General features: G+C 36.7%; 1 protein-coding gene across 2 annotated transcripts in view; it reads left to right on the top strand.

Moving 5' to 3' along the window:
* Positions 1–25,673, top strand: part of LOC112055086 (homeobox protein OTX1) — an 80,589-nt gene that overhangs the window by 28,505 nt on the left and 26,411 nt on the right. The window contains exons 2-3 of one of the 2 annotated variants that reach the window (XM_024095076.2): positions 7,476–7,855; positions 17,274–17,288. In XM_024095076.2, the coding sequence (XP_023950844.1) occupies positions 7,609–7,855; positions 17,274–17,288 (262 nt within the window). In that variant the 5' untranslated portion in view covers positions 7,476–7,608. The remainder of the gene's footprint in view (positions 1–7,475; positions 7,856–17,273; positions 17,289–25,673) is intronic. The other variant, XM_024095077.2, reaches the window with a different exon arrangement.

Raw genomic sequence — 25,673 nt, forward strand, 5'->3', positions numbered from 1 at the left:
ACTCGGTGCCTTTACAATTGAACACCTTTCAAGTCTCGAGGCAGATAGTCGTTCGAGCAGAAGTCCTTGGAAAAAAGTCCTATTTCGCAAAAGTGAATAGACTGCAACGTCGTAGGCTGTGGCCGCAGATAGCGTATCTAAGTGTACAGGGTTGCCTCCTTTTCTAAAAATAATAATCTGTTTCATCCTAGCCATAATATTATACATGCAAATTTGAGTTTGATTGTTACGTCAAACCCCGCCTAAACTACTGAACAGATTTTAAAAATTCTTCCACCAATGGAAACCTACGTCATTAGTGAGTATTTCTTAGAAAACGGGGAACTCTACTCTACTCTACTCGAGTGAATCTACTGGGCGTACGCTTATCTATACTCTATACTAATATTATAAAGAGGTAAAGTTTGTAAGTTTGTAAGTTTGTCACATTTTTTAAATGGGGTAATCTTCGGAACTACTGGTCCGATTTTAAAAATTCTTTCACCAGTAGAATGCTACATTATCGGGGAGTGCTATAGGTTATTATATATTAGCCGAGTTATCACAGTTTTTGTCATACAGGTCGGACTGAAAATCCTCTTATACAGACTTATTCGCATGCGCTGCCTTAACTATTGTGTAAAATTGAAATTAATATATGGAGACTTTATGTATCTTTAAAAGTTCTACAAAAAAGTCCGCGACACCATATATCTATCTTCTATATATTAGCTGATATATAGAAGAAAAAAGGCCTTTTGTGTTTTAAAAATTATTAATTTTATATACTTAGGTTTACGTCATTATTTATACAACTAAACTTTAATCCTTATTAAAATAAATTATTTAATAATCACAAGGGTATTATGGAGATAAGATTTGCCCTTTACAGTATGTTAATTACTTAAATAGTTTCGGAGATAATACAAAATTTCTAAAAGACGCAGAAATTCCACTATATGACGCCCGGCGCTTTCATTTACGTAGTTCCCGTTCCCGTGTGAATATGGGGATCAAACATAGCCTTGGACACTCGCAAATAACGTAGCTTTCTATTGGTAAAATAATTTTCCAAATCGGTCCAGTAGATCCAGAGATTACCTCCTACAACCACACGAACTTTACCTCTTTATATTATTAGCATAGAAGTCTCTATTTCTCTTGGTCATACCACCACTCTCGAAGGACTGGACCGATTTTGCTAAGGGTAGGAGTAAGATAGAGAAGTTACAGGGTAGGTTAGGGTACGGGTAGGGAAGCGTAGGGGTAGTGTAGGGGTAGGGTAGGTTTAGGGCCGGGTTTAGGGTAGTGGTAGGGTCGGGGTAGAGGTAGGGTAGTGGTAGGGTAGAGGTACGGATAGGATAGGGAAGTGGCAGGGTAGGGGTAGGATAGGCGTGAGATAGGGGTACGGGTGGGATAGGGGTAGGAAAGGGATAGGGTACGGGGAGGGTACGGGTAGGATTGGGGTAGGGTATAGGTAAGGTAGGGGTAGGGTAGGGGTAGGGTCGGGGCAGTGGTAGGGTTGGGGTAGTGATAGGGTAGGGGTATGGTAGGGGTAGGGTAGGTTAGGTTAGGTTAGGGGGTAGTAGTAAAATTGACATCGAATTTTACGCAGACGAAGTCGCGGGCGTCCGCTAGTTATTGATATAAATGAGAAATTTTGATGGGATGTTTGTAACTAAGAGACGAATATCTTAGCATTCCATTGTTTCACCGTGCGGGTGCCGGGTCCATCGCGTGGTAGAGAGAAGAACTCCGAGCAGAGTCCTGAACTTGTGACGACAGGATGTAGGGTTAAGGAATTCCTTGACGATCGATCAACACTCCCCGTTCTCTGCTCGTGTTGTTCACCCTGCCTAGCCAAATTTGATAAGATCCTATTAGAGCAGCTTTGGATACGCTTTAGATAACAAACTGTCTGAAATAGCGAACTTTTTTATTGGTTACTTTTAACCCGACATTCCCACATGAACGTGGAAATTAGTGTGGAGTGATTTATTTTTCAATCACGCTTGAACCGTTGAAGGGTATTGGATGAATGAATGGCACAAAGATGGCTAGATTATAATGTGGAACAGTACGCATAACCCATTTTTACTCCGTTATACTCACAGAAACGGGATCTATGTAGACCACTTCATACATAATGACACTTTTACTCGACTTATCAAAATCACTTGTAAAATAAGCCTACTTGAAATAGCAGAATTTGAATTAACTTCTAAACGAACTTGTTTTTAAGATCGGCTTTGCATATATTTATTTGATTTCAATATTACATGCCACTGTGACAGAATTCGTGGTGAAGTACCTACTATCGGAACCAGACCGGACCGGACCGGAATGTCTATTTTTTGGTTACTGCATTCCAATATCCAGTTCCATAGTCAGTTAAATGAGCCAAAATTTCCCAACCTACACAGCTTTTCCGGTAAGTATGTAACCAGCAACCATATCTTTTAGGCAACCATAACGGAATATATTGCGAATACCACCCTGAAGGTGTATTCAGTATTATACTAATAATCTTATTTAGTAGTATATTCAATAGTAGGTATTTTCCCGGACAAACTATGTCACAAAAAGCTCTACTTCTACTATATACGGAAAATATACCTAAATTAGAAAAGGCAAAATTTATAGAAACTTCTTACCTGACACAATTTAAGAACAATGGTACGAACGGATCATATTATTTTTAGAAATTTAAAATTAGGCTAAATAGAAGATGAGACAATAAGATTATATGTATATTAATGCAATTGACGGCCGTGGCGCAGTGGTATGTGCGGTGGATTTGCAAGACGGAGGTCCTGGATTCGATTCCCATCTGGGTTGATTGAGGTTTTCTTAATTGGTCCCGGTCTGGCTGGTGGGAGGCTTCGGCCGTGGCTAGTTACTACCCTACCGACCATGACGTGCCGCCAAGCGATTTAGCGTTCCGGCACAATGTGGAGTAGAAACCGAAAGGAGTGTGGATTTCATCCTACTCCTAACAAGTTAGCCCGCTTTTATCTTAGATTGCATCCTCACTTACCAACAGGTGAGTTTGTAGTCAAGGGCTAACTTGTAGAGCATAAAAAAATACCTATATTCTCATTTTTATGTCAACATTCAAAATAATTATTAAAAAAGTTTAATATATCAAGTAGGTGGCAACCCTATCCGTACCGTGAGGTTGCTTTACCTCCAGATTAAAAACGAAACGAAGGTTCTTTATAAAAGGACGGATCTTATCTATGGTTTTAGGATAATCTTTTGTTGACAAGAAGGTGGAAAGTAAAATACGGTTTCTGAGAAACAAGATCCTTTGCAGAAAGTGACAATTTTTGATAAAAAGAAACCACATCCAATTGTTTTTGAACAACAGATGAAAGTGGTTTTTTTGGGCGTTTTGTTTTGTTATTTTAAAATGAGTCGGTAGTTTCCGGTAATAATGATTACTTCGTTTGAGAAAATTTGGTAAGCCACATAATTATTAAATTTTTACATACGTGTAGGTATTTTTGTTAGTTGCGCCGGGTTTGCGTTTGACGTCAATTCCACCTATTGATAATTATAATAATTAATCATAAGTTTCTATATTTCTACTTAATTGTTTTTCTACAGTAGATGAAAATAAGTGCCTACATATAATAATAGAGCTTATTTCCTGTTTCAAAATGAATCAGTTCTGAATATAATCCATTTTCTTTTGTTTTTTTGGAAAGGCGTTACCTATTTATTATTCACTAGTGGACGCCCGCGACTTCGTCCGCGTGAAAGTCGTTCTAAACTTTTAACTACCGCTATCCTACCCTACCCTACCTCTACTCTACCCTATCCTATCCCAACCCTACCACTACCCTACTCCTACCCTACCCCTACCCTACACTACCCCTACCCTACCCCTATCCTACCCTACCCTACCCCTACCCTACTCATTAAGGCTGCACTTCTTTATTTATTCCCCCCCCCCTCCCCGCGAGTCGCATCGAGCGCGGCAACCGTTACACAAAAATAATCCATATAGCATGAATTAGTATTCACGCGCGATGGCTTAGCATATTTCTTGTATAACTTTGGTATTTATTTACCGATTTATGTGATTCTTTTTTTATTGAATAGGTAATAATGTTTATTTTTTTTTAGTTAGGAATGAGTGATGAGTGTTATAAACATAAGAGTAGACAAATATAATTAGAAAGCGCCGAACTGCTAAGCTGTCGGGAGTTACACGTGTTATTGTGAGTCAACCATAAAAGATAGACATATATATGCTGTTGTGTTTTTATAGATAATTTTAAGGAGAACATTTCCGTAATACATGATTTCCATGTAGCTTTAACCATTAAGGCTGTACACGCGACGGAAGCTTAAAAAATTGAGTAACTTCTCCCGTTTTCTCAACATTTCTCTTCACTGCTCTGCTCCTATTGATCGTAGCGTAATGAAAAGTATACTATAACCTGCCCAGGAGTATGTAGAATAATTGTACCAAGTTTCGTTAAAATCCGTCGAGTAGTTTTTGTTTCTATAAAGAACATACAGACAGACAGACAGACAGACAGACAGACAGACAGACAGACAGACAGACAGACAGACAAAAATTTTACTGATTGCATTTTTGGCATCAGTATTGATCACTAATCACCCCCTGATAGTTATTTTGGAAATATATTTCTTGTACAGAATTGACCTCTCTACAGATTTATTATAAGTATAGATAAGTCTTGTACATTTTTTCAAGTTTTTTCTTCCTTTGGTTTATGTTATAGGTTGAGTTAAGATTTTAAATAAAACTCTTTAGTGACTTTAATAAAATATCATTTATGAAAAACATTTTCATTTCATGAGGCCTAGGTCACATTGTTATGAATACAAAGAAGTTATTCTACATCGTGTACTTCAGTTTAAATCAACACACATGCATTATAGACGTCTACTAAGGACCACGTACAGAATTCCTTCATCTATCAAACAATTCGAACGCAAAAAGATTTTTTTTTCATAAAATTTCGTTTCAAATGTCATCACATTGATACCCAACTCACTTTCGACACAAAAACATCACTAGCGCGATCATAGCCCCCTCAATTTGCCAAAAGAATCTCAGGTAACAACCCTAACAAGCAAAAAAAAATAAAAACGTGACAAAATGTCTGTAAACATGTACCTCTGCCTGTGCATTTAAAAAAAAAACTTTACAATTCGCAATCGGTATCCGCGCGGGTCGTGACGAATTCAATATTTGAATTTCGAAGGCGTTCCATTTTTGACTTTTGTGTATCAAAGTTGCAATAGCGCGGAAAATTTCCCATTGTACGGGGTAATTGTGAGGATAATAATCGTAAAAAGTACTTTATGATTGTTGCAGAAAAAATATAGATTGACGTGTGTTATAATTGAAACGGACTGGAGTTCAATTGAAATATTAAATGGCGAATTAACCATGAACGTAATGCCCGAGGCGCGTGTAAAGAGATGTTGATACCTGTATTAGTTTCGTATTGAAACACAATTTGCGTTACTAGTTACTACCAAAAAGTTTGCATGGCCAAATATTTTAATTAATCCTTTAGTGACAGAGAAGCTTGTTAACCTTCAATATGTGACAGTTTGAGTCTCTTTTTAGTTACTTTGTCTCAATGGCCTCAATGAAGTTTTCAGGAAGCGATGTAGTTTATAGTTATGGAAGAGTAAATAGCAATAAAAGTTCAAAATGAGTAATAGAATTGATAACACAGTGGATATGACTCTGCATTCGATTCAGAAGGCGTAGGTTCGAATCCGATCCAAGGCATGCACTTCCGATTTTTCAGTTCAGTACGTGCGTTAAGAAATTAAATATTATCTACGTGACGTATGGGCGAAGGAAAAACCTGAAACCAGCATACCTGAGAATTTTCTTAAGTCCGCCAATCCGCCATTGGGCCATCGTGGTCGACTAATACTCCCTATTCTGACAGGTGTCTCGTGCTTAACAGTGAGTCGAATATGGGTTGATAATGATGTTGATACCTAATGATATTAATCTTCTTTAAATGCAGTTATAAGCGAAGTCTAGTAGTAGATAGTATTAGTAGTAGGTACTAGGACTGCAAAGTGAGTTTATCTAGGAAGTAAATGGTGTTGCACGTCTCATGATATACTGACATAAGTGACACTGACGGTGTTGCCACTTCATAGTCTTATTTTATCCTCTTGCTATTCAATCACTGCTTGCTCTGTCAATCATTTAATAAAAAAAATGTTAATTTATTACTCAATTTTTGACGCCTCTATGTATCTATGTAAGGTCGTATGTTTTTATATATACATATTTAATTATTTACATAACATAAAAGTGTGTAGGTGTATTTTATCTCGCGTAACGTTTTGTTGGAATCAAAAATTAATTGGATTAACTTGTTATATCCTGTTATAATGATTTAGTGTATTGGATAATGGATTATATATGTTGATGTTTTATAATGTTAATTGATCTGGCAATAAAATGTGCGTGTAAATTAATAAAGTTGAATATGGTTTTTCAATTTTCGGTGTGTTAACACTTCACTTCGTCTTGAAACGTTTTTCTTTTGTTGTGTAAAGTTAAAGTTAAGAGTCATATTTAAATTGTTTAAATAATTGATCAGTTAAAACATCAAAAACATATAAAATAAAACTGTGTTTATTTACACGATACAAAAAAATTTCATCTACCTTTTTAAAATTTTTGTCCGTCTGTTTAGCCGGGCTAATCTTTGGAACGACTGAACTATTTTTAATAGGACATTCACTGGAAAATAGAGGATATTGATAAGCAACATAAAGGCTACGTTTTAACCCCGAAAATCAAGCGGGATTTGTGAAAAACTAAATTTGACTTTTACGAAGTAGCGAGTGTAGTCTTATAATAATAATGTACAGTCTTAACTTGACATTACCATTACCAACCAGGTTATCTATGCAGGAAGTACACATCAACGCTATACCTACTATTCAGCCCCTGCATTCTGTAAAGTTACAGCGCTGTGACATCGTTGGTTTGCATGGAAATTTTGATACATTATAATTTTAGCATCCCATAGAAATAAAGTTCAGATTTGAATAAAACTTGGTTATAATTTTCTCAATTCTTTGCGTGTGTAAAGTCTGCCAATCCGCATTGGGCCAGCGTGGTGGATTATTTGGCCTTACCCTTCTCATTCTGAAAGGAGACTCGAACTTAACAGTGAGCCGAATATGGGTTAATAATGAACGAGTAAACGTTATGAATTTATAAAATAGTGGAATAGCACTGTAGGCAGTGGTTGTACCTACCCCTTGCACCAAGTGGACCACTTAGGTTGTTAAGTAGGTAATATAAAAAACGACTAACATAAGAAATAAGCGCTAGCTGCTGTTTATCTAGATTCTGTGATAAAAACCGTATTAACATGAAAAAAAAATCTATTAATATTATTAACCAACAAAAACTAACTACCAACAATATTACTGACCAACAAAAAAATAATCCATTCTATTTGTTTCAGCTCAACCCAAAAACAATGCAGTCCAACCACAGACAAACTAACAGGCACTAAAATAGGGAGACGCGCCACAAACATGACAACACACACGCGGAAGAGGTCGACCCGGTGACTAGCTTTCGTGTCGTAACAAGAGATGGCGCTGCTCACCAACTCGTCGGCGAGCGGTCCCACAGCCACGCCATCTGCGCCTCAGGCCCACCACTCCACGACGCCGTTGCATCACTACTTCCACTACCTGAAGCAGCCCTCACCGTTAGCCCAGAACCCGTACGCGCATCACTCGAGCGCCCATCACATGGGCATGGGCCCTGGGCCGCTCGGTGGGCTCGGACCTTTCGGGTTGACCCACCACGGGCTAGAGGCTGTCGGTTTCCCCCAAGGTATGTTGATTGCTTCTATATTTATAAAATGTAATATGACATTAGATTAGGTAAAATATAATATATTAGGTAAATAATTATTATTAAATATTAGGTTACTACATTACATTAAGCAAGAATTTTATTAATTTATTTATTGGAGACAATTACAATTTTATATTTTAATATAAACTGCATTATGTCTACTATCTATATCTTTACCTTATATACTTCTATAGGAGACGTCTGACAGGATCAGATGGGTGATCGGTTTCAATTAGAGCAGTTTGTAGGAGGTAACTACTGTGGTTCTAAATAGAGAAAAAGATCAGATGGGTGATCAGTTCCTATTAGAGCAGTTTGTAGGAGGTTAGGTACCTCCTACAAACTGCTCTAATTGAACTGCTCTGTGGTTCTAAATACAGATGTCCTGATTTCCAAAACGGGTTAGTTTAGGATTTTATAAGTTAGTCAGGTCTGGCCTGGTGTTATACATCGCCGTTGCTAATTACCTTCCTACCGGAAATGACGTACGACTAAGCGATTTAACGTTCCGGTACGATGCCCACGTTGAAACCATCTGAGGTAATATAAACTTGTACCTCTCCCAAGTAAACCCTCTTTCATCGTAGACTGTCACACATCTCAACCAACGTCGGATGAGATCGCTGCCAAGGGCTGACTAGTCTTTGAAGAAAAAAATATATAAATCCCCTACAATATTTCTACTTTACATAGCTATACCTAATAAGAAACACGACTACATAACAAAAATGGCAATCAACAAGACCCAAATATAAAATTTTAATTTATATCTTTCGAAATCTTTACTTAATAACAATGTTTATAAAAAAAATCCCCATCTACCCTCGCAATATTAGAGCTCGACTGCTTCCCATTAAAATTCCATTACGCGGGTAGTCGCGAGTACACGAGAACTTGGAAATAAATTAGAGAACTCGACGTTTCGAACGAAATATGGCGGACGCGATGTAAATTTGATTTCGTCATTTTCCCTCTTTCCCCGTGCTTTTATATTTCACGAAGCCTGTGTTGCCATATTTTGGTAGATTATTATCACTAGTTTTTGACGTCGAAATCGTTTGTGTAGGTCAATTTTTCATTCTTGTCAATTTATATTCGTACTCGTATCAAAATCATTTTGAAACTGACTGACTGCACAGGTCAAACTCTAAACTAATGGAGTTCAGCGCCAAAACGTAGGTAGCTTATGTTCTGTTGTTGTAATGTTCTGTGAGTTAGTCATCGTCATCAACCCATATTCGGCTCACTGCTGAGCTCGAGTCTCCTCTCAGAATGAGAGGGGTTAGGCCAATAGTCCACCACGCTGGCCCAATGCGGATTGGCAGACTTCACACACGCAGAGAATTAAGATAATTCTCTGGTATGCAGGTTTCCTCACGATGTTTTCCTTCACCGATTGAGACACGTGATATTTAATTTCTTAAAATGCACACAACTGAAAAGTTGGAGGTGCATGCCCCGGACCGGATTCGAACCCACACCCTCCGGAATCGGAGGCAGAGGTCATATCCACTGGGCTATCACAGCTCAGCTGTGAGTTAGTACCTACCATAAAAATTAGCAACATGGTATCCTTTTATGCTACAGTGTAGCACTATGAAAAACTTTCAAAGAATTTAACCAAATGTTAGTGATGGATAGGGATGAAATTCCTCTTAACCAGCCCCCTAGCCAAGTGGTACGTCGATTCTCTTTCTACGATCGCTAACGCTTCGAAAACTAGAAAGATGTATGGGAATGACATTTGCTATCGACAGGCCACGTGATCAAGATCTGTCTTTGAAGACGACATTGTGACGACAGATGAAGACATTGTGCTCGCCACTACTTCTAACGACGATGAAAAATCGTCCCTCTTTTCTCTCTCTGGAGAATTTCTCCTCAAATTCAGACTCTTCAGTGCATTTTTGAATCAACTCGATGGTTAGATTAATGTACGACGAACGACTTTTTGGACTCTTTGTCCCTATGTCCTTACTCCTTTACATTCGTCTAACATTCGGGCTCATCTCCGGCAGTCCAATTCAAGAGCCTATATAAAAATTCCATTCAAACCCACAATGCCACAAGTATGGCTTGATTACCCTTAAAAGCTCTTACACAATTCTACAATCTACTCTAGAATCTTGAGCACCTAGTTACCACGAAGCCACATGATATAGTCTTCATAAATATATTAGTTGTAAGACGCTATAAAGCCTATATAAATAAAATATCAACCAGCTGGCAACCCGACGAGGGGAGAGCGACAACAGAGCATTGCATAATTTACGTACCAAGAAGACATCCTTGGAAATAATCAAAACACGCCCCCCGCGCGCCTGTGGCCCCCCCGCTAAGCCGCTTATCCCCACCCCATGGGTAGCGGTGTTGCCAGTAGGCAGAATCTCCCCGCCGTGTGGGAGAACGCGCTTGTTAGTTGTTTTAATTAGTTGAGTTTAAGTTTTGATGCTCCGTTTCTGGTTTGTTTTGTTTTGAATTTGAATCGGTCAGGTGTTTGGGTCGATCGAGTTGTTTATTTTTATTTAACGACAAATGTATGCCATCTGACATTCTTTAGGCAAGTTTTTTTTAAACGTATGACTTTTTCCAATAAAAAGCTAGCGTAAAAGTTAGCTGCAAAATCAAAGGTGGGTAGTTAATTACAATTGTAGGTAAAGTGGTCAAAGTCAGAGCGCTAACTTAGCAGGAATATCATTTAACCATATTTATTGATTTCTACTTGACTTCAGAGGATAGCTAATTAGTAATTACGGCGAAAACGTACCAAAAGTGCTAAGTTAACACGCAACTATCTTCGCGACTATCGACTACATTTCGTTATAAATAAAAAAAAATTAGAACCAGAAGTCTAATAATCTCTCTCTTTTTTTTTCTTCAAGAAGTCTATCACCAAAATACCTTGTTTTTTATTAAACAAGAGACTTTCATATTTATAATATTGTCATGTTTTTGAGTATCTATCTAAATATGTATGAAAGGGGAATGTCCATTCCCGGCCCAGACCTTTCGTCCCCGCCCCCCACTTTGCATAAAACTAAAAAATACTTGATAATTTTTGTTTAATAATGAATAAATTACTTTATCCATAGCGGTTTGCGATAACTTTCCCCAAAAAATAAGTTTCACAACGATATTTGACAATATTATAGTTGTTGTATGACATTTTTGAAGACAAGAACATGAAGTGTTGCCAGCTAAGTGATTTATTTGCTTTAATCAATATTTTAACCGAATAATAATAATCGATCTTTTTCTACAACAAAATCACCTGGAAAAGCAAAAGTTGTATATAAGTTATAATAGATTATAATATTTTTGATTATAATATCTGCCTCACTCTTTAAAAACCATTGCATAGTCGACATTATAAAACGTTTCTTGATATCAAAGTACCTATTATATTTTTCGCAATAACCAACCACTAAGAACTCAACTGATTTTTTTAGTTTAATCGATATTTAAATGGATAATAATAATAATCGAGCATAACATTAGGAACCTAGGATCACTGCGTAGAAACATTACCAACTGCGCCATTTAAATACTATCTATACTAATATTATAAAGCTGGAGAGTTTGTTTGTTTGTTTTTGATTGAACGCGCTAATCTCAGGCACTACTGGTCCGATTTGAAAAATTCTTTCAGTGTTAGATAACCCATTTATCGAGGAAGACTATAAGCTATATATTATCTCCGCATTCCTACGGGAACGGGAACCACGCGGGTAAACCGCGCGGCGTCAGCTAGTATAATATATAATATAAGTAGTAGCGCAAGCCCGTAACTTCGGCGCGTGCAATGCGGTTTTTCACGATCGGCCAACGCGCAAGCTACAGCTATACTAAGCTGATATAAATAAGTGGTCAAAGTGGTCTTAATAGTTGATATTCAATCCCTTTCTTCCGATAACTTTTTCCTTTCATCCGATCTAACTAAATCAAATTCTATATATTTCTATGTATGTATAAATAGTATACATATTGTAGATAATATATTATGTTTACATAATACATTGACATAAAATTGCAGGCGTCCGCAATTTTGTCCGGGTGAAAACGCAATATCATGACAAAGTACTTGTATAAACCTTCTTCTTGAATCACTTTATTTATTATTGAAAACCAATAAAAAACCATTGCGTCGTGTAAAAGATGGTGAAAACAATGACGTGTTATTCTAGTAATAAAATTATTCAATTAGAAATCGATACGAAGTTATTCGATTTTTCGTGTTTCGTATGGCAACATCGATTTGACTTTTGGACAGATAATCTGTTGATGTCAATAATTGTCAATGTCATTCTCATTTTATTAATTAGATAATGTCATTGAATTAATTTACTGATTTTGTCTGTTTTCTGTTTACCTTCAGTATTTTTTGAACCGAATTATAATTTTTCAAACCACAGCTATAATATAAATAAAACTTGCACGAAGTTAAATTCGAAATTCGAATAATGTTGACCCTGAACCGGAAAAATTACAAGTTTATTTCAGCTCTCAGATGTAAATACAAGAGGACATTTACGCTGCATTAATCAATGTTAATATCAATATTAAAATTATTATAGTTGGCATCAATTGTCAATAAAATGTCACGAAAATACGAATACATTATGTTTGAAACATGCTCGTAAACAAGTACACAGCAGGTGCAGGCAGCATAAATAATGTTTGATCCATTTTTAATGTGAAAAACGATTATTATTCATAAGAAATAATATGTATAACTTTAATAATTTTTGTCATGTTATTGTGTCAAGTCACAACTGAGTGTAGTTTCCCATATAAGTGTTGAAGTGTCGCTCAGTGTATTTTTATGACTAACCAATATTGCTGTATTAAAAAGTACATTTACTGTGTAATTACTGGCATAGAAGGCATAACATCTAGTCAGATGTAGGACAGCACATAGGTTTTCTTGCATTGTTGATGGTTTGTTCAAGCAATATTTAGTGCATAGAAGTATTATAGTATATTTATCCTACTTTCCTGATTAATATTAAATGTGAACTGTGAGTTTGTATGTCAGTTTGCTACATTTTCACACCCTAAACCAATTTTAAAACAGTAACAAATTGTGCATACTAGAGAATTATCTTAATTCTCTGCGTGTGTGAAGTCTGCCAATCCGCATTGGGCCAGTGTGGTGGATTATTGGCCTAACCCCTATCATTCTGAGAGGAGACTCGAGCTCAGTAGTGAGCCGAATATGGGTTGATGATGACGACGAATAAATTGTGGAATAACATAACATTATTAAATCCACTAAGTAAACCAATTTTAAAACACTGATTAAGTTATTTGCTGGATTTTCATATTTTATTACTATTTCAGTTATCCAGAGTCATCCCAAGTTTGTCAAAATTGCTGGAAAACGACTGATAAAACAGCATCTTGCTCAACTGAAGAACGGAAAATAATCATGTAATAGCGACAAACACTCCAAATCAATGTTGTTTTCCTCGCTGTAATACATTTGTAAATTCATTTATTTACAGTGCTTGTAAACTAAGCCTTGGTTTTGCAAACAAGCACTTTTGAAATAATAAGGTTGACTATTTGTCCATCTCCAGACAGACAGACAAGCCTCATCACCAGATAGGAAGACAAGTTCTGCTGAGGAGAGTTAGCAAGAAACTCAACAGTCACTCTTTTTTAGAAAAGTAATACAATATTATAATTTACAATTGTTAACATCATTACAATAATTTCTTCTAGTAGAAGCTGATCCAATGGCCTCCAAGTAGTGGTGTGCACTTCATACATGCATTAAAGTACTGCATATCCTAAGAGTTGTCTTCATTAGTAAATACAGATTTTTCCACTTTGCTTAATTTTATTACTAGTGCATACCCTGATCGACAACCATATGCACGCCACTGCCTGGTTGGTTGGTTGTTTCATTTATTGATTTATTTGTTAAGCTTGTTGGTTACATAAAACAATAAATCTATTCATGTACAGCTTTAATGTTACTTCATCTCCGGTGTACTTTTGAGCAGTGAGAGTGATAAAATAAAATATTTTTTTTTTATGTCTAGCAAACTTTTATTAAAAAAATTATTTAACCAAATCCTTATTTATACATCATATTATCATCTCCATATACTTTTATGGGGGGGCGTAACTGGGTTTCTTGGGCCAAAGTTGTATGGGCTGGTGGACATTCCCCTTTGGCAGAGAGTTAGTTAATAGTTAGGAGACGTCGAATGTATTTTTCGGCAGGGCCGTATTAAGGAAAGAAGTCCCGGCATCAGTTAGTCTATACTAATATTATAAAGCTGAAGAGTTTGTTTGTTTGTTTGTTTTTTTTGTTTGTTTGTTTGATTGAACGCGCTAATCTCAGAAACTACTAGTCCGATTTTAAAAATTCTTTCAGTGTTAGATAGCCCATTTATCGAGAAAGGCTGTAGGATATATTATCCCCGTATTTCTACAGGAACGGGAACCACGTGAGTGGAACCGCGCGGCGTCAGCTAGTTGATTAATAAAAAGAAATAGCGTAGAAGATAAAAATTATTTTCACTTAATAAATAAGACAAGTCACCGTGTCTCGCGTGGCGGGCGTAATCTTCAAAGGGAAGCCGCCGCTACACCGTATCTAAGTCCGCAGTTAATGCCTAACTTAAAGCCTAGATCGATCATTGCTTTATCTGTTTGCGGTGTATTTACACTTATTTATTAAACATTAACTTAACCTTTAGGTTAATTAAGCTTATGAAGAATAATCAAATAATGTTTCTCGTTAATTTTTCATGGGTTTTTCAAGCATCGTTACAGCTTTGTTCTCTTGAATTTGTGGTATTTAAGCACAGAATATCGAATACCCACTACAAGTTATATTTTAGTCCTATAGGTAGATGTTTGTTTACACACAAAAACCAAATGCATATTTATTAAAAGTTGATATAAAAAATAATGGAAAATCTGGGAAATAGATACCTAGATATATACTTGAACTATTTAGGGTCCCTTAAAACCTGCTACTTCCCAAATCCACCAAGGTCCAAATTCCACAGTAACCTACAGTAGGTACTTACTAATGTTAAAAGAATGACAAAAGTCTGGTCATCACATGCTTTTACCCTAATATACTCTACCCTAGCTAAACGAGTCGCGAAGCTGAAGTGGCAATGGCCGGGGCTCATAGTTAAAAAAGCCGATGGACGTTGGGGTTCCAAGGTGCTAAACTGGCGACCCCGCAGTAGAAAGCGACCCCCCACCAGGTGAACTGACGACATCAAGTGAATCACTGGGTTTTGCTCAGGATCGTAATGTTTGGAAGTCCCTACAAAAAGCCTGCAGTGAACGTCCATAGGCTGGTATGATGATGATCCTACCCTCTATATCCCTCCGGCAACTGACACAAAAATGAAACCAGTATGTTGAATGTTTGAATATTAGTGTTTGTTGCTAATGATGATTTATGATTCCGAGACATGGTTGCTATGGACGTCCTAAGTAAGCTCAGAGTCACTCAGCGGTCAAAGCAGAGAGCGATTCCCCACGGGGAAGTGTTTTGTTTGTCTATTCACTCTTATACCTTCCACTTGCCACTGCAGGCTGTAGCACCTTAGGGCCCTAAAGTCCATAATATTGCCATTTTAGCTTTGCGACTCCGTGTATTTTAATAACTAATAGTCGCTTCTGATTTGATCATTCCGTATATAGTTCGCTTCATCGCTCATAGAGAGACTCTGATTCTTCCAACCAAGTCTCAGAACCATCATCATCAAGATTCAAAGATACAGCAAATACCTAACTAACCAGAGATTTGAGTATTAACATACCTCGTATGATATTTTAATAAAGGTCGGTTACTTAACATCAAGATAGCTTGTTGTTCCGTACATTTTAGTGTCAAAAAGGTTATTTGTTGCCCAATTATATGTAATTATGCAAATTTCTTTTATAATCTTTACAAGTCATGTAAATTCACACCGTTTTATAAAGGAACATAAAAACATTTCTACTCGTAAATTTTGACATTTGTAATTTAATTACTTAGGTAAGTATTTTGGTACCAACCGACGGTGACTTCTTCGTATGTTCAGTGGTTAGCATATACCTATGTAACTATGGAAACCCGAGTTTGAGTCTTATACATTCGAATTTATTATATTTTTTTATATATTATAAGTTGATTGTACATTGATCCAAAAATCTGTCATCGTCAGCATCATTAACAACCCATATTCGGGTCACTGTTGAGCACGAGTCTTCTCCCAGAATAAGAGGGGTTAGGCCTTAGCCCCACGCTGGCCCAATTGGCAGACTTCACATACGTAGATAATTAAGAAAATAATTCTCCGATATGCAGGTTTCTTCACGATGTTTATACTTGACCGTTTGAGACACATGATATTTAGTTTCTCAAAATGCACATAACTGAAAAGTTGGAGGTGCATGCCCCGGAACGGATTCGAACCTCCGCGCCCGAAATCGAAGACAGAGTTCATATCCACTGGGCTATCATCCCTATAATCAAAAATACAAAAATCAGTACCTATAGTAAATTTTAAAGCTAGATTCATATTTCTAGCGATAAGGCTGCCTTTTTCTATCATACTTTTACAAAATCATGTACTTTACACTTACTTGTTTTAAATTTGTTATTGTGGTCTAAAAATAAAGAGTAAATAAAATCGTTGTGCATCATATTTAATCGTCATCCATTTTTGCATTATTATTGAAGAGTTATTATTCCTACAAACTATTAAGTTTGTAACTACTAGGATGTCTTATTTCAAATTCATAATAACCGGTCCAAATGATGAAAGTTGATCCAGACGGGTTCTATCTTACGAAAATCCCAAAACCTCCCAATAAAAGTCATCGAAAAAAATCCGTAAACAAAATTAACGACTCGCGACCTATTTGATTTAAAGTCCAATTTTTATGTCGGCCCAGAAATAATCCCTAATCCCTGTACTTCTCTCTGTCGCTCTTACAGTATTAATCATATTTTTATCTCGCTCGCACCCTAGACGCGTAACTACGGCAGCTGGGTACTTTTTATTGTATTTTTTTTTAATTTTTATTATATTATTGGCGTCCCTTATTTTGTATGTGCGTTATCCTTTAGTTGTTATAATTAATTGTTTTTTTTTATTGAGTTAATCGTATTTTCTGAACGTTACAGAGTCAAGCTTGGATTAAAAGCCGTGATAGTGTAAATTAGTCGATTTCTCTGTTCAAGTCACGTTGGCTCAAGTAATATAGGTATAGATGGGTGACTGACTTTTTATGTTAACTTAAATCATGTCAAAGTCTTTAATTTTCAAATTATTCTCAACATAACATAACAACATAACGTAGGGTCTGGACATCTATTCTCTATATTTTTTTACACGACTGTTTTAAAAGAAAAGTGTACCTATTGTTTCAGATTACATGTATGAAGGTGAGTTTCTTTATTTCACCATAACTTCTAAATGCCTGAATAAATTTGGATGTAAGCGGTACTTATCATTACAATCTTTCCATCACGAATTAACAATAAAGAAAATATTAGCAAAAATATACAATTCTAAATTATGTTTCTAGTCGACGCCCCGCGGTTTCACCCGCGTAGTTCTCGTCTCCGTAAGAACACGAGGATAAAATGTAATCTATGACACTTATAAATAACGTAGCTTTCTAGTGGTAAAAGAATTTTCAAAATCGGTTGGATAGATCCAGAGATTACCTACCCTTTACAACACCACAAACTTTACCTCCTTACCTACCTTTTATAATATTGGTATAGATAAGTATGTAAGTAATGCATATCTAGGCTTAGTTGCGTCGTTTGTACAGTATTAAGTTGTCTAATTCCAGATCCTGAGGTCAATTTTTTTTAACAAATTTACGATTTATTCAAAAAGTGAGTAACATATAAAATGATTTGTTAGTGTAGAGACGAACGAACGCGTTGATGTCTTTTGTATGAGAGATTTTCTAATCAAGATGAATCAATGCTACACTCCACATGATGTTTTTTTTTAGAATATTCATCATCATCATATTCAGTCTCTTTTAAAGTTCCACTAGAGGATCAGGCCTTTCTCCTTACAGAAGAGGGGATATGGAGTGTAGACCCAACACGCTATACTAATGCGTATATTAATGTTTTTTTAACGGCTTTAACAATCTTTATGTTATGTTAACGACAATGTTTAGGATCGACAGTTTAACTTGCTCTCCGAGGCACGTTTTTTTAACCATCTCCGGACAGAATTTTTACTGAATATCTCTGAAAAGAGCCGTGATAGCCCAGTGGATATGACCTCTGCCTCCGATTCCGGAGTGTGTGGCTTCGAATCCGGTCCGGGCATGCACCTCCAACTTTTCAGTTGTGTACATTTTAAGAAATTAAATATCACGTGTCTCAATCGGTGAAGGAAAACATCGTGAGGAAATCATGTGCATATCAGAGTATTACCTTAATTCTCTGCGTGAGTGAAGTCTGCCAATCCGCATTGGGCCAGCGTGGTGGACTATTGGCCTAACCCCTCTCATTCTGAGAGGAGACTCTAGCTCAGCTGAGAGCCGAATGATGACGATCTCTGAAAAGAATGGTTTTATACTCCTAACTAGTACTCAAACTTTGGTCTTCGAGAAGTCACAAGGGCTCACCAATGGCCAACAAGGCAGTATTCGTCAAGGAAGTCATTTAAATCTGTACAATCTGTACTAATATTATAAAGAGGAAAGATTTGATTCTTTGTTTGTATGTTTTCAATAGGCCCTGGAACTACTGTACCGATTTGAAAAATTCTTTCACTGTTGGGAAGCTACACTATCCCCGAGTGCTACAGGCTATATTTTATCCCCGTATTCCTACGGGAACTCCGGAAAGCGTTGTGTTGGTCCTCCACTAGACCGAAGACATCGAGCGGGTTGCAGGGAGCCGCTGGATGCTGGCGGCTCGAGACCGTTTTGTTTGGAAGTCCATAGCAAGAAGCCTATGTCCAGCAGTGGACGTCCGTCGTCTGATAATGATGATGATGATGATTCCTACGGGAACAGGAACCACGCGGCGTCTGCTAGTAGCTCAGATACTTCGTCTGTGTGAAAAACACCATAGATTTTTACCGGGATAAAAAATAGTCTGTATGTTGCTTCTTTAACTGCTTCTATCTTCCAGTGAGAGTCTCATTAAAATCTACCATTTCAGAGATTAGTCCGGACAAACAGACAAACAGACGATAACTTTAAAAATCTCGATTGTGTTTTAGTATCGTGTTAAGAACACAGACACAGACTGCATCATTACTTGCCACCAGGTGAGAATGTAGTCAAGGGTTAACTTGTAAAGAAAAAAAAAAAATAACTAATGTTATCTATACTATCTATACTAATATTATAAAGAGGTAAAGTTTGTAAGTTTGTAAGTTTGTCACATTTTTTAAATGGGGTAATCTTCGGAACTACTGGTCCGATTTTAAAAATTCTTTCACCAGTAGAATGCTACATTATCGGGGAGTGCTATAGGCTATATTTTATATTGGTATCATATATATTAGCAGAGTTATCACAGTTTTTATCATACAGGTCGGACTGAAAATCCTCTTAAACAGACTTATTCGCATGCGCTGCCTTAACTATTGTGTAAAATTGAAATTAATGTATGGGGACTTTATATATCTTTAAAAGTTCTACAAAAAAGTCCGCGACACCATATATCTATCTTCTATATATTAGCAGATATAGTACCTTTTGTGTTTTAAAAATTATTAATTTTATATACTTAGGTTTACGTCATTATTTATACAACTAAACTTTAATCCTTATTAAAATAAATTATTTAATAATCACAAGGATATTATGGAGATAAGATTTGTCCTTTACAGTATGTTAATTACTTAAATAGTTTCGGAGATAATACAAAATTTCTAAAAGACGCAGAAATTCCGCTATATGACGCCCAGCGCTTTCATTTAGGTAGTTCCCGTTCCCGTGTGAATATGGGGATCAAACATAGCCTATGACACTCGCAAATAACGTAGCTTTCTATTGGTAAAACAATTTTCCAAATCGGTCCAGTAGATCCAGAGATTACCTCCTACAACCACACGAACTTTACCTCTTTATATTATTAGCATAGAAGTCTCTATTTCTCTTGGTCATACCACCACTCTCGAAGGACTGGACCGATTTTGCTAAGGGTAGGAATAAGATAGAGAAGTTACAGGGTAGGGTAGGGTACGGGTAGGGAAGCGTAGGGGTAGTGTAGGGGTAGGGTAGGTTTAGGGCCGGGTTTAGGGTAGTGGTAGGGTAGGGGTAGAGGTAGGGTAGTGGTAGGCTAGAGGTACGGGTAGGATAGGGAAGTGGTAGGGTAGGGGTACGATAGGCGTGAGATAGGGGTACCTACGGCTGGGATAGGGGTAGGAAAGAAATAGGGTACGGGGAGGGGTAGGATGGGTGTAGTGGTAGGATGGGGGTAGGGTGTAGGTAAGGTAGGGGTAGGGTAGGAGTAGGTTTGGGGTAGGGTAGGGGTAGGGTGGGGGTAGAGGTAGGGTAGGGTAGGGGTAGGGTAGATGTAGGGGTAGGGTTGGGGTAGTGGTAGGGTAGGGGTAGGGTAGGGTAGGGGTAGTAGTAAAGTTGACATCGAAATTTACGCGGACGAAGTCGCGGGCGTCCGCTAGTATTATATAACAGACAGACTCTTTAAATTTATTTATACGTATTGATGTATTGATTAAGACTGCCTTAATATAATACATATATAAGTTATCGACCGCCGAAACGGTGAGTTCGTCAGTGACCCAGTGACGTCACCCGCAGGTGTCAAATTTCTTTTTTAAGTCGGCCAACGTGTCAGCCGGGGTGAAGCCTTACACCTCTGATCGATTATAGCGGTTAAAACTTCCAATTTGTAGCCTCAATGGCTCTGTGGTTAAAGGGTCAAACTTATCAACGAGATGGTCGTGAGTTCGACCCTCGTCTGTAGGACTGTTGTTGTATCACTCAGGAGTTTATGCAAGAGGAGAAAGAGAATATCTGATGATGCTACTATGCCTTGATGGTCCAGTTGTTATACTGTGCGGCTTCGAGGTATGAGGTTCTGTGTTCAAGTCCAGAGGCAAGCTGTTAAAATGTTGGAGTTTTCTTTTTTATGAGACATTCTCAGTGGCAGCAGGGAGGTTGGCAATGCAACAACCCTGTGCTTCAGAGAAAATTTTAAATCGTTGTCTCTGTTATTTTTATTGAACATCTGCTATCGTTACAGAGCTAAACATGAACTAAGCCCACCAATCCGCATTATAGCAGCATTGTGTGTCTTAGCTCGAAATCCTCTCTCCCATAGTAAAAGAACTGCCCACCTAGCAAAGTGGCACGTCGATTCACTTTCTACGATCGCTTACGCTTCGAAAACTAGAAAGATGTATGGGAATGACATTTGCTATCGACAGGTCATGAGATCAAGATCTGTGATTCCCATACATTTTTCTAGTTTTCGAAGCGTTAGCGATTGTAGAAAGAGAACCGACGTGCCACTTGGCTAGGGGGGCTGGCCCCTTTGCATTTTCAATATTTGCTGATAATAATAATACAAATGAAATTTTGATGATCATTCATCCGAGTCAATATGATATTAGTAGGTACGTTACTCCTACAGTGAGTAATGGAAAATAATATTACATGGCAAAAACGCAATGAATATCAATATCACTATTAGTAGAGTATTATTGATTGAAAGCTTACATTGCTGTTAAACTGAGTGATGGGAAAATAATATATCATAGCAAACACGCAATGGACATCATGAACAAATTCCAAATGAGCTCGGAGAAATCAGCGAACAAAGTACCCGCCATCGCATCGATTAAAATCTTACATTGCTCTTCAACTGAGTGAAAGAAAAATAATATAACATAGCAAAAACGCAATGGATATCATGAACATATTCCACATGAGCTCGGAGAAATCAGCGAACAGATTACCCGCCATCGCATCGATTAAAACCTTACATTGCTCTTCAACTGAGTGAAAGAAAAACAATATAACATAGCAAAAACGCAATGGATATCAAAACTAAACGTTAGACTATCTCGGCGGAATCAGCGAACAGAGAACCCGTCACCACATCGTTTAAAACCTTACATTGCTCTTCAACTGAGTGAAAGAAAAACAATATTACATACCAAAAACGCAATGGATATCACGAACAACGGTATGCCCAGCTACTGCCATCACTAGTGTTATCGATTGAAACCTTTCAGCGCGGTCTGGGGCGTATCATTGATTTATGAGCACTCACACGTGACATACGCCCGCTCGCTCTGTCATATGTTTTACTTACGAATAAAGGTTCTAATGATATAATCATTAACAACCCATATTTGGCTCACTGTTGAGCACGAGTCTCCTCTCAGAAAGGGTTGGGTTAAGCTAAAAGTCCACCATACTGACCCATTGTGGGTTGGCAGACTCCACACACGTAGAGAATTAGGAAATTCTCAGGTATGCAGGTTTCCTCACGATTGTCCTTCACCGTTGGAGAGACATGATATTTAATGCACATAACTGAAGAGTTGAAGGTTCTTGCCCCGGACCGCATTCGAACATAGGTACGTTTTTCGAGTCAAAGGCTGAGGTCATATCATAATTATACCGTGCATCAAATACTTTTAACTTCCTGCTAGTTACTTAGTACCTACTTGTACTGTGAGTAAGTAGATATAGGGAAAATATTTCCCCCGTTTTTAGGAATTGGAGTTTTCATTGAATCTCAATGTTTAGAAGTCCAAGGAAACTATTATGAGTATTTTAGCGATGGTGTCTATCTATACATATATAAGATATGCAGTATGCGTGTGTTTGTATGTAACCCATCCATAACTTATGAGCACTTAAAAAGGGCTTCAAAATTAGACTCCATAATTTGATTCGGTCAATGAAACATTAAGCTTCCATTAAGTGATCCAGGCTAGGTTTTTCTAAAAGCTTTGTGGCACGATCCGGGACTCAAACCTAGTACTCAGTTGTGGTCCTAAAACCCAAAACATAATACAACACAACTACTTATAGAACTATGACCCGTATTATAAGAAATCGAAGTCGGCAGAAGCCAGTACATTATAAAACGGTCACTGATAACTCTGAATAATGGTGGACATTTTTTTCCAAATGAGGGTCCTTCAAGCGCGTGAAATTGAGGTCAGGACACCGCCGTACGCGCTCACTAAATTAACTATCATATTTTATGTTGTCTGGATACCACTGGAGATGATTTTACCACCGTAACTTAAAAATAAAAAAAAAAATTTTTCATGTGCCTGAAAACATGACCCTGTGGTGAACCGTTGAAATAGGATAATAAAGGATTAGCCTATTAGCCTATTTCAACGGTTCACCACAGGGTCAGGTTTTTTAGGAGAGAGGAAATGGAGCTTAGTGTGGTGGATACCACACTGTTTTTAATTACCGGAAATCTCAAACAAATTTCAACAGTAGTTTCGATGTAAATCATATCTTTACCTCATGAAAAAAGAAATATATTACCTAATCTCAAATGTCGAATGTCTAATGTCGAAATTAGATCCTAATTTCAACATTCGACAAAAAAAAATATTAGATAAAATATATAGACATTTTAGTAAAAATAAAATTGGTACAATTTTTCAAGCAATTATTTTTTAAATAGCCTTTTTTTACAACGAGCACAACACAAGCAAATGTTTTGTATATCTTTTTTTAATCTTTAATTAAGTAAGTACATCGTTGACGTTTCTTCATCACCTGATGTTAATGCAATAAGGTGGTAATAATAAATGAATAAAAAGAAAAAAATGTCGTCAATTACTATAAAACATGTGTAATGCTAATTACATTACGCAGATGACATTAATACCGCTTACAAGTATACTTGTAAATGTAATTAAGTTTATATGAAAAATGTAAAATAAATATTATGTAAGTTGTACAAAATTCATATATCTATCTTTATAAGTATACGTATAAAGTAATACAGTAAACCTTAAAGTTTTCTTTAACATTCAATATTACGTTGAACTTTTTTCACATTAATTCATAAACTAATATTAAGTGTAGATGTAAGATTTCGAGGTATTGATGTTTGTTACTCAACCACGCCTGAATGTTTAAACTTATCTGGATAAAATTTGGCACCGAAATAGATTATAGTCTGTACTAGCATAGTTATAGGCTACTTTTTATCCCGATGTATTCCCAAGAACGAGATCTACGGCTAAGAAGGTTTACATGTGTTCCATAATCTATTACACATTCCTACAGACTGAACATATAAAACTACGCTTTAATGCTATACATGTGCGTCTGCGGACTCTAGGAAGTATATATGACATTACATACCTCTCTTGCCTAAAGTGGCACATTAAAACTGATCAAAGTTATGTGTTTTACACACAAGGGCTAAAAGTGACGTTAGATGTGCATGCCCTTTACATTTTTATAATCCTTATAGGTATATACCAATATTTATTACTTACTCAATCAAGACGAAAACACTGATCGGATTTGAGTAATAAAAAAGTAATTATTTGTTACAACTTAGCTACTGTGCGTGCATAGTAAATTTAAATTCAGGAAGTCTTAATAGCTTTTGTCAAAATCGATTAAACATCATTATCTTATTGAGGGAATCACGTGACAAAAAATAAAATGAAGATTTTTTTACATAATTCTAAGTTGTAAGTACTCGTTTCCTGCTACAAAACAAGGCAATTTGAAAAATATTTATCAATACTTATATTTTAAAATACATAGAAGTAATAAATCTATGTTAAATTATGTTGGACAGAACCGGATAGAGCACAGAGAGTTATGGTTAAAATGGAATAGACAAAGTAGACAGTAATGCCAGGATCTCTTACACTAGCATAGTGTTGTCGTTTAATTATGATAATGAGAAAAACCAATAAACGAATAGAGCACAGAATATTCTATGCTTTTTTCTCCGTCGTTTAAAAAAATATCTGTTTTTTAATTCTTTTTAAACCGGAGAACGCTGAATTAGTATTCAAAAACAAAATATACATTGTTGTATTTTAGTTTCCATGCTAATATATTAATGAAGGGATGTGTTTTACATATTTGAAAAAAAGAAATGTGTGCCACACATCACTAGATTGGAAAACACTTGTGCGTTTTGAACTACACCGTTGGCGAATACCTTATACCTAGGTATTATAGGTATATAATTAGGTTAAAACCGCGGACGAAGTCGCGTACAACAACTTGTATTTAAATAAAGTTGTAATAAATCACCGCAAATTTTATTTCGTCACATTTTAAAAAAAATACCAAGAAACGGTAAGTAAACGCAAGCTCGCAATTGTCATTTGTTACTGTGAAAACGTTTTAATATCATAATCCGATTATTGTTCAGATGTCTGTCAATACAATGTATCATTCATTGTTTCGTTATGTGTTGAAATAACTAAATTGTACCTAATATGCAGATCGTGCAACATGCATCGTATTTCTAATGTAAGGGTGCCTGCACATGAGTCATATGTACAATGGTTAACTTTTAGCCCTAGTGAGTTTGTAGCAGTAATCGCATTGTACCATATATTAACGTCCTGGTTTCCGATAATAGCAAGGATCATTTTATTCATCTAAATGAGAAAAGTCACTCACTCATCACGGATACCGCTGGTTTATTTATAATAAGGATGTGTTCATAATTCGTGAAAATTCAGCGTACTGTAAACAGGCTCACTTTCAGCCCTAGTGAGATAGCAGCAGTAATTTCTTTGTGCCAATAACACTATGCTCCAATGTTTTATACACTCTATTTCAATCGTGCTTTTTGTAC

Source organism: Bicyclus anynana, chromosome 18 (assembly GCF_947172395.1).
Source record: "Bicyclus anynana chromosome 18, ilBicAnyn1.1, whole genome shotgun sequence".
Classification (NCBI taxonomy): Eukaryota; Metazoa; Arthropoda; class Insecta; order Lepidoptera; family Nymphalidae; genus Bicyclus; species Bicyclus anynana.